The following is a 10108-nucleotide window of genomic DNA, read 5'->3' as shown; positions in this document are numbered from 1 at the left end:
TAACCAAACGTGTGAGAGGCATATGTATCATGTCGTGTGTTGTCACTTTCTAGTGTACACCAGTGTTAACAATGCATTGCTCATTGAAAAATCCGGTTTATTTGCACTGTAATTGCTACAGTAGATGTCTTATAAGAAAGAACAATGAATGAGAGAGAGAAAGCAGAAGAGTGTATGTGTGTGGGTGGAGGGAGAGAGAGAGAGAGAGAGAGAGAGAGAGAGAGAGAGAGAGAGAGAGAGAGAGAGAGAGAGAGAGAGAGAGGAATTATTTGAAGCGAGAGCAGGAATGTAATATTTACAGGAGGGGAGTGACTGCAGAAGGAGACTGAAAGTAGGGAGGATGGAGGGGGAGTTCTAGGAGTAGGTGGGAGGGCTGTGACAGCTGGAGTGTAGACGGGGGAGCTGGCTGAATAGGGAGGAGAAGGGAAGGTGGGAAGGGTGAATAGGGAGCCGCCGCCTTCCCGTCCAATCAGCAAGAGGTGGAACTCGTCCAAGTGCAGAACCGGGTCTGCTATGAGCTGCCTGATGCGCAGAGCAGAGCCAGACTGACAGGGGGGCCAGGGAGACACACAGGGGAAAGAGAGGAAAAACCCTGCCAACAGCACTCACAGACCAGCCCAGCTCCAAAAAAACGGGATCAGCCTCTCCTGGACCGCGTTCAAGTCAGCCCAGCACAGCCACCCTCCAGGAGTGCAGGATTGCAAGTAAAGCTAGGCACAGCAGGCACTCAGGCAGCTCTCACTGCCTTGTACTTTGACTTCATCACCCTGCCAAGACTATTTTCTTCCGGCTCTGCTCTTTATTCCTTACACGTATTTATATAAAACCATCGCACGAGCAAACAGCAAACACATCAACCCACATAAGACTCGCAGTCACTCCCGGGAACTAGATTTGATAATAAAAAAACTAAAACAAACAAAAAAACAAAAAAACAAAAACAAAAAAACAACCCCTGCCAGAGAGAAATTAGCTGTCACCTAAGAAATGTGAAGCCACCGCGCCTGTGCTGTGCTCAGATTACAGGATCCCTTTAATTTAATGCAATACAGTGCAATGGTATGTGATTTGGACGTTCTAACACCTGGTATTTGCCGTACTTCTGCCGGCTTGATTTCATAAGTACTGTATGATGATATTTGGCTTGTGGGCGCAGACTGTGGGTTAGCATGATATGCTGGCATGCAGCCATACTTTTGAAGGATGCAGGACGCCGTTCCTGGCTGCAGATCTCTCCTAGCCTGCAGAGCATGGTGCTGCTGTGTGTTGGGACAGTAGGGGGGAATATGTTACAATCCCTGTAATAACCTTTCTTCCTGAATATGTTAGTGACATAACTTGTTGTGGGATGAGCTAGAAGTGCCGGTTGTTTGTCTTCTGCTTCTTTGGCAGCATGTGGATGTGGGTCATACGTCTCTGCCAGCAATCAGTGGATGGAGCTTGCGTCCAAGAGTGCTGAACTTGGCAACTATCCTGCCGCAACTCTTCCTCCTCATTCTGGCAGACACCTAGCAGCTGAGCGCTGCAAGGGATAAGAGCACATGTAACTTGGCTATACATTGGAACAAGAGGCCCTTTTTTTGTACAGCAGTTGTATTTGCCATCAGTTTAACAGCACTTTTAGGTATTTTTATTTGCAATTTGCTTTGGTTTTTGCTGTACTTTGTAGGTTTTCATTTAAAAAAAAAAAAAAATGACAAAAGGGTCTTTGTTTAGCCTATGCATTTTTGTCAGTAATTTATTATGTGTAATATCTCCATCCGTTTACGTCCTGCTGTTCCAACGTAAGTAGACATGGTTCTTATTATCATAGTCTTGAGATTGCATGAACATACACTTATATCCTTGTTTAACCCCAAGTAGTTTGTTTAGATCTGGTTGACGTCACTGCTTTACTATGCACTTAGCACAGTGCTTCCTTACTGTACTGTATGTATGGGAAGGTGTGGTTTATTTATCTCAGGGTAATTCCTGCCATAGTAGCCACTGTGTCATAAATACGTATGACTGATAACCACTGCAAATAGTTTAAACATTCACAACATTAAATGGGGCAAAGTGCAGAAGGAGAGTAGTAATAATATTCAGATATCTATATGTAAAAGTTTCCATAACTTGGTAGAAGTGAGATATCTCACAAATAACATCGCCAAGTTGCAAATGCAAATAATTGTTCTATGATATTGGTATATCCAGACCTCAGAGAGGCTGCCTGCAGTGTCTGTCAGTCAGTGGACAGGAAGTTTACAGTGTGCAGGAAAATATTCCACTGCACAATCACAACAGCTCTGGTAGGCTTCTGAAACACACACACACACACACACACACACACACACACACACACACACACACACACACACACACACACACACACACACACACACACACACACGTATCATGTATAGTTATATATGAGATAAGTTGCTGAGGTTGTGAAACTGGATTTGTCCTGATGATGAGTGTGGAGTTTCAGCTACACATACAGTGTGTGTTCTGTCTAGGCACTGGCTTATTTCTGCTATTTCCTGTCTCTATAACCTGAGGTGTGTGAATTCCCAATACATCAATTCCATCCCCTTCTGCAGCCCTATGTCTCAAACTGTAACTTAGTTATGGTTCATGCTAATCTGCACACGTTGTTCTTTATCCATATTTGCCATATTGCTGTACTTCTGGTGGTTTATGTTTGGAGTTTGACTTGTGTGTAAATTCTGGGGAACAGGATGCCTTCTGCTCTACACCTGTTCCGCACTCTGTAGGTTAGCATGCTGCTCACTGCAGATAATACAGTTCATGCTGCATTACACTGTAATTCTCTTGCAGGTCTTGTATATAAAACCAGTGATTTGTATTCCACTTCTTGAGCAGAAATGTTTAGGAAACTGCATTACATTTAGTCTCTCTGTTTTAAATACAGCATGGCATGTTGTATACCTAACTTTATGTATGCCTACAGTATATCAACCAGGGACAGTCCTGTGTTGGATATGTGTGTGACGTTTGGAGCTTTCTCCTTATTGCATTGCTTCAATTAATTATATGTACTTTGTTTTCTGCATTTTACTTTATTTCAACTATTTTAGTTGAAGAGTTATGTCCATTTATTATCACTACGTTGTCATAGACTAAATACTATTCATCAAGAGACCCTTTGGTAATTGTCTGGAAGGTAGGGCCAACAAAAGAGCCTTGTGTGGCTGCATCTGTCCCATGGACTGCCAGTTAAACAATCCCTGAACCTTTTCTTTTACCCTTCCACTTTCCTAGCTTAGCACAATCTTGGGTAATAGGTGATTAAGGGTAACATTGCTAGGCCAAATTGTGGACCATCTAAATACTGGTGTCTATAATAATGGTCTCTACATATGTAGCTATACACTTTGTAATATATGTCACTTATTTGTTTGTCGTTATTGTTGCTGTAGTTCTAGAACTAACTTCTATTATTATTAGTCAAAACATATATGAACTATTGATAACATCACTAAACAGACTAAATATTCTGGAAGTCCCCATGTGGATTTAAAAGACCACAATGTGTTATTTTTGTTTCACTATGTGAATACATGCTTATTAGTAACAAGTACTAGTAACCTGAGTGCAAATACAGTGTTGTCATTGTCTTATCAAATTCCTCATTATACATAGGCGATCTCTTGACAGTACCTCTGTCATGGCTGCTTGTGTGTTTGACCGTGTGTGGAATTGTGTTAGCTGGAAATCTCAGATTGGAGGGGGTTGAACATCTCTTTACTTTGACACAAGGAGCTGAAGTGGTGTGATCTGAATTATTATTAGTGCAGGGAACATGCCTTTCTCCCCCTTCCCCCTCTTCTGTTGCTTGTGAGAGGAAGCTGCCATTGAACTTGAGACAGCACAGACAAGATCTCCACTTTTTACAGTAGCTGGCAGGGAAAAGGCGCCAAAACACACAAGATTAAGTCTAACCTTTGAATTTATGTGCCTTGTCCACGTTTTTTAAAGTTTAAAAGTTACGTGGGGTATAATAGCAGGAAATGTAAAGCACACTGTTTTAAATAGTTATTTTTATTTGACTAATGCATCTGGATTGAAATATTGCATTCAAAAAGTCCTATAGTCATTTTTGTCATGAAAAATAGATTACACTTCCATACTTTTCTGAAAGATGCACTTATACTTCCAGAAGTCTACAGTCATGCCCACAAAAGAGTTCAAGATTTTGGGAATGCAATAAATTCAGTTTAATTAATAGACTAGTGGATAACATCAGTGCATTAATTCAGTTCAGTTCGGTTATTTAGTAAGACTATGTTTTCTCATACTTTATATCCACATGTTGAAGCATATGTCAGTGTGTATGAAACTGGATAATTCAATTATTTTTCATGGTCCTCCATCATCCAACACAGCTAGCATGACTGATAAATACATCCATATGGACTAAGATATATATCAGACATTTTTAAATGGTTGTTAGATAGATTTTTTAATCCACTAATATTAAATACGCTCAGTGGAACCACAAAAACACTGTCAGTACAGTTTGTACCTTGGGTGACACAGGTGACATTCAGTGGTATTAATGTACCAAGGGGCAGATGGAGAGTGATAAAGTGGAAAGAGATAAACTACCAACCAATTGACTCCTAGCTCATTTTTTCAAACATAGCATGTAACATGGCAGTCAGGAGCTTTATCTCTCTAAGGACGGGATGTACCACATATTGCATTAACATATGTTATTAGTATTGCAAAGGACAGCTCTTCCGATTAGAGCTGCCCTTTGCGATGCCGGCACTTCCGGGATTCAGCTCCAGGAGTCCCTATGTGCATGCGCAGAGAGCCACGGGAGCCAAGGTGGGTGCTAGGACGCATTCAGTTGGCGTTACCCTCCGCACCAAAGCCATGGCTTCCAGGATTTAGTACATCCTATCCTTAAAGACTTAGTACAGTGGGGGTAATTCTGAGTTGATCGCAGCAGGAACTTTGTTAGCAGTTGGGCAAAACCATGTGCACTGCAGGGGAGGCAGATATAACATGTGCAGAGAGAGTTAGATTTGGGTGTTATGTGTTCAATCTGCAATCTAAATTGCAGTGTAAAAATAAAGCAGCCAGTATTTACCCTGCACAGAAACAAAATAACCCACCCAAATCTAACTCTCTCTGCAAATGTTATATCTGCCCCCCCCCCCCCCTGCAGTGCACATGGTTTTGCCCAAGTGCTAAAAAATGTCCTGCTGCGATCAACTTGGAATTACCCCCATCTCCCCCAAATGAGCTCTGCCTTAAGGCCAGTACTCACTGTCAGATGTGGGGAGAGATGTGTGTTGAGCGGTTCGCTCTCCCCCCGCTCAGCACAGTGCGATGTGTGCTGAGCGTGCGGGGGGGCCGCTCATTTCACCCAGCGGGTGAAATGAGTGACCTACTAGATTGGCCTGCACGGCAGGCCAATCTAGCACCAGTGATAGCGATTCGCGGGGCTGCGCATTGCTATCGCTGGGAGGGGTACACACGGAGAGATCACTGCTTAAAATTTAAGCAATCTAGTCAGATTGATTAGATTTTAAGCAGCGATCGCTCCGTGAGTACCCCCCTTAAGTAGTAACAACAGGCCATATTTATGGGAGTAATGGTGTTTTATGGTGATTTTGGTTAACTCTAACCAAAGTTGACTCATACAATTGGAGATGGAGAATCTCATAATGAACATAAACTAATATTAAAATGTTTGTGTGTGTGTGTGTGTGTGTGTGTGTGTGTATATATATATAATAATATTGCATAACAAGTTGTGAAATTATATTTACAAATGTATTTTGATATGCAGAATAAATAAATTTGCCTTGATTAATACTAGTATACGCAATTGGAGAACAGACTATGGGGCTGATTCGGAGTCGGACAGATCTCCGTGAAGTGCACACATGGAGACATTTTGCATATAGCACAAGCGCAGATGAGAGTGTATGCATTTTTGTGTATGTCTATCCCATTCTGAGTTGTATGGACTCAGTTGGATCAGTCTTTACATACAATTGGTCGTTGTGTGAGGCAACCATGTGAGTACATGGAACAGCCCTGTCTTGCGGGAGTGTCGCAGAGTGTTGTGGGCGGTCATCAAATGCTCTGTGCGTTGAGTTTTGTGTACGGAGAAGGGAAGCCTGTTTCCAACAGATCTCTTGCACATGGCATGGCTTTGGTGCAAGTGATGACATTTGTGTCGGCTGGAGTAGAATACATTGGCGGCATGGGTTTCGGCTGTCAGATGCGTGAACCCCAGCATTAGCACTACAGACTGTCACAATAGCATAAGGTAGTAAATCTGGCTTTTACTGCTGCCCGCAAGTACAGCCACTTTGTGATGGATCACAATGTAAACTTTGGGTAGTTGCCCAACTCCTCGGCCTGATCTCCTCTCAGTAGAGTAGGGCAGGGGCCTCTCCTGGGTATGCCAACTAAGTCATATGCACCCATTGTGCATGCATAAAATATGAGGTGTCTATTATTGCGGGGCCTTGGAGAGAGGGTGACAGGGGCATGCCTCCGTCCGTACCTCATGTAGCTACCCCAATGTGGAGCTATACAACTATAAAAAATAAAAACTCGATTACAAACTCCACTACTGGCCAAACTCTGCAGGCTAAAATGGCTGTTTGGGACTTTAAGGTAATGTACCTCTATATTTATATAGTGTGTAATATTCCAATTATGTGCTATATTTCAGTTTTTCTTTTTATACGGCAAAACTCCCACACAGTCAAAAAGGAAGAAAAAAACATAAGACTGTAAAGCAGATGTTCTTAAAAAAAAAAAAAAAAAAAAAAAAAAAAACATTCCAGGACTCAAGCCCAATATAAATGAAGCCTCTTTTTATAGATTAGTGGCATCAACATTGAGGACAAGGTAAAAAATGAGTATGGTTTGTATTCCAGAGCAGAGTGCTTGTTGTGAATATCCTGTGGTTTCTAAAATCCTCCCACTTATTCCCCGGTTCAGTCAATTACCCCATTCATCTGTGGGGCAGGCTCAGCCTGAGGGAATGTACAGAGTTTCAGATTTCTAAATGGGCAGGAAATTTACAACACAGGCAGAGTGCACAGTAATGACAGCAACATTACTAGCAGCATGACTTTCTTCATTTAACTGTGTCCATAAGGAAAAAAATATAACTTTTTATTCTCCACTAAACAGGCCCAACCCAGGTGCAAACTTTGGGCCTAATTCAGAGTGATCGCAGCAGCAAATTTGTTAGCAAATGGGCAAAACCATGAGCACTGCAGGGGGGGGGCAGATATAACATGTGCAGAGAGAGATAGATTTGGGTTGGTTATATTGTTTCTGTGCAGGGTAAATACTGGCTGCTTTATTTTTACACTGCAATTTAGATTTTAGTTTAAACACACCCAACCCAAATCTTACTCTCTCTGCACGTTATATCTGCCCCCCCTACAGTGCACATGGTTTTGCCCATTTGCTACGATCAGGTCTGAATTGGGCCCTTTGTTACAAATGACTTTTGCTAATACAGGATATATTTATGACTAAAGACACTTTCAGCAGTGTGCTGCGTATGATTCTTTTCTATACAAGTGACATAGAGGCCCATTTATCAGACAATGGCCCTCATTCCGAGTTGTTCGCTCGCTAGCTGCTTTTAGCAGCATTGCAAACGCTAGGCCGCCGCCCTCTGGGAGTGTATCTTAGCTTAGCAGAATAGCGAACGAAAGATTAGCAGAATTGCTACTAAATAATTCCCTGCAGTTTCTGAGTAGCTCCAGACCTACTCCTAGACTGCGATCACTGCAGACTGTTTAGTTCCTGGTTTGACGTCACAAACACGCCCTGCGTTCGGCCAGCCACTCTCCCGTTTCTCCAGCCACTCCTGTGTTTTTACCTGGCACGCCTGTGTTTTTTTAGCACACTCCCTGAAAACGGCCAGTTTCCGCCCAGAAACACCCACTTCCTGTCAATCACACTACGATCACTCAAGCGATGAAAAACGTCGCTTGAGCTTGTGTAAATCTACAAAGTTTTGTGTGAAAGTACTTAGTGCATGCGCACTGCGTACCATGCGCATGCGCATTTTTGCAGTTTTTACACTTGATCGCTGCACTGCGAAAATCGGCAGCGAGCGAACAACTCGGAATGACCACCAATATTTGCAGCTATTTCCCCTGAAATACCTGTTTTCGGGGGTTAGCCGCAAATACTAAGTATCCCTGGGTTGTATGTAGGAGGGACCGCTGCAGATATCTCCGATACCTGCTGCGATTCCTCCATTCCCGCCGACATCTGCCATAGGTTTTTATGTGGTATTTGATGCTGCCAGATGTATCAATATCCGGTCCTAATTCAGACCTGATCATAGATGTGCTAAATTTAGCACATCTACGATCAGTCACAAAAACATGCGGGGAGACGCACAGGGCTAGTCCGCCCCGCATGTCAGGCCCCCCCCGCACAAGTACAAAATTATTGCACAGCGGCGATGATTTTGTACTTTAGGAGTAGCTCCCTGCCAGCGCAGCTCCTGCACGCTGGCAGGAGCTACTCGTCGCTTTGAGGGTCGCAGCGGCTGCGTGTGGGAACTCCTGGATTGCCCGGACGGCGCTCCCTAAATGGCAACCAATCGCCGCCGCCCCGCCCAGCGACCGCCTCTGCCTGTCAATCAGGCAGAGGCGATTGCAGGACTGAGACAGCCGTCGGCTGTCTGGCATGCACCGATGCACTGCGGTGCCGGCGCATGCGCAGTTCAGACCCGATCGGCTGCTGTGCGAAAACGCACAGCAGCTATCAGGTCTGAATTCAGCCCATTGACCCCTGCAGCAACTGTCATCTGAAGCCTATGGACTACACGTCACATTTGTAGCCAGCAGAGGGTTCCCCCGGAAAGGGCCGATATGTAAGTATGGTCAGCGGGACCGGGCATGCGCAGCAGCCCCCCGTCACCACACTCTGCACATCGCAGGGACTGGCTGCTTTTGGAGCCCCTGTCCCTGCTTGTGCTAGATGATATATCTGGCCTTTGTGATCACATTCTGCAATGCAATCCTGGGCACTAATAGCGTGCAAAGATCGCATTGCAAATGCAATCAATGAAAATGGGCCCCATTGAGACAAAGTACTGCAATGGCAAGTGCTGCATCATTAAAGGCTTTTTTCTTTTTCAAATGTAATGTCACATTTGTGATATATGCATGGTGTAGTGTATGCATATACATTGTCACATTTATGATCTATGCATGGTGTGGTGTATGCATAATATTTAAATAATATCCAAAGAAATATGGTATATATACATTCAGGGCCAGATTAACAATAGAGTGGATGGGACTACAGCTAAATGCCTCCACATAAAAAGAGGCCCACCATCATGAACGCGTGATAATGAGCAGCCATCCAGCTGGTCACAAAGTCAGTCACAAATCATTAGTATTACAATTGTATTTCTATTTTCCTCATAAAATTATGCATTTTATAATGCTTTTATGTGGCAGTACGGGCAGTGTAATGGTTAGCATTACTGCCCCACAGTACTGAGGTCGTGGGTTCGATTTCTTCCGGGTACTCCAGTTTCCTCCCACACTACAAAAATATACTGGGAGGTGTATTTGCTTCCAGCAAAAATAAACCCTAGTGTGTAAGTGTGTGCATGTACATGGGCAGACTAGATGGGCCAAATTGTTCTAATCTGCTGTTTTATGTTTCTATTTAGGGTGACATAGTGGCAGTGAAGTGGCTGTACACACACAGGGGCATAGCTATGCGAGTTGGGGCCCCATAGCATAGTCAGTCAGGCCCCCCCTACCCCCAACTGACTGCAAGATGCATCCACCCCCCTTGTGAATTACTCGAAGATCCCCCTTGTCTACTACCCGCCGTGGGTGGGCACTCACCATTGGGGAACAGCTTTCTGCTTTTTTACTTGTTAGCAGCGTGCTGCTGCCTGCTGAACTGCCGCTACAGCTGCTGCTCTCCTGGCCATCTCTGTTTAGTCTCTCCTCCTGACAGACGCTGGCAGAAGGTGTGGCCATGGTCGGGGGATGTCCCTGCAGACTCAGCCACGTCTCCTCCCAGCATTAGTTATGACTCAGGAGAGGCGAAGCAAGCCGGGTGAGCAGGTGTG

At 44.0% G+C, this 10108-nt stretch overlaps 1 protein-coding gene across 1 annotated transcript in view; it reads left to right on the top strand.

Annotated features, from left to right (window-relative positions):
* Window positions 1-433: 433 nt before the first annotated feature.
* Window positions 434-10108, top strand: part of NFIB (nuclear factor I B) — a 266130-nt gene continuing 256455 nt past the window's right edge. The window contains exon 1 of the mRNA XM_063914058.1: window positions 434-1059. Within this exon, the coding sequence (XP_063770128.1) occupies window positions 1042-1059 (18 nt within the window). The 5' untranslated portion in view covers window positions 434-1041. The remainder of the gene's footprint in view (window positions 1060-10108) is intronic.

This window comes from Pseudophryne corroboree, chromosome 1 (genome assembly GCF_028390025.1).
Source record: "Pseudophryne corroboree isolate aPseCor3 chromosome 1, aPseCor3.hap2, whole genome shotgun sequence".
Classification (NCBI taxonomy): domain Eukaryota; kingdom Metazoa; phylum Chordata; class Amphibia; order Anura; family Myobatrachidae; genus Pseudophryne; species Pseudophryne corroboree.
The sequence above is the reverse complement of the archived record's forward strand: the minus strand, read 5'-3'. Positions and strand labels throughout refer to the sequence as shown.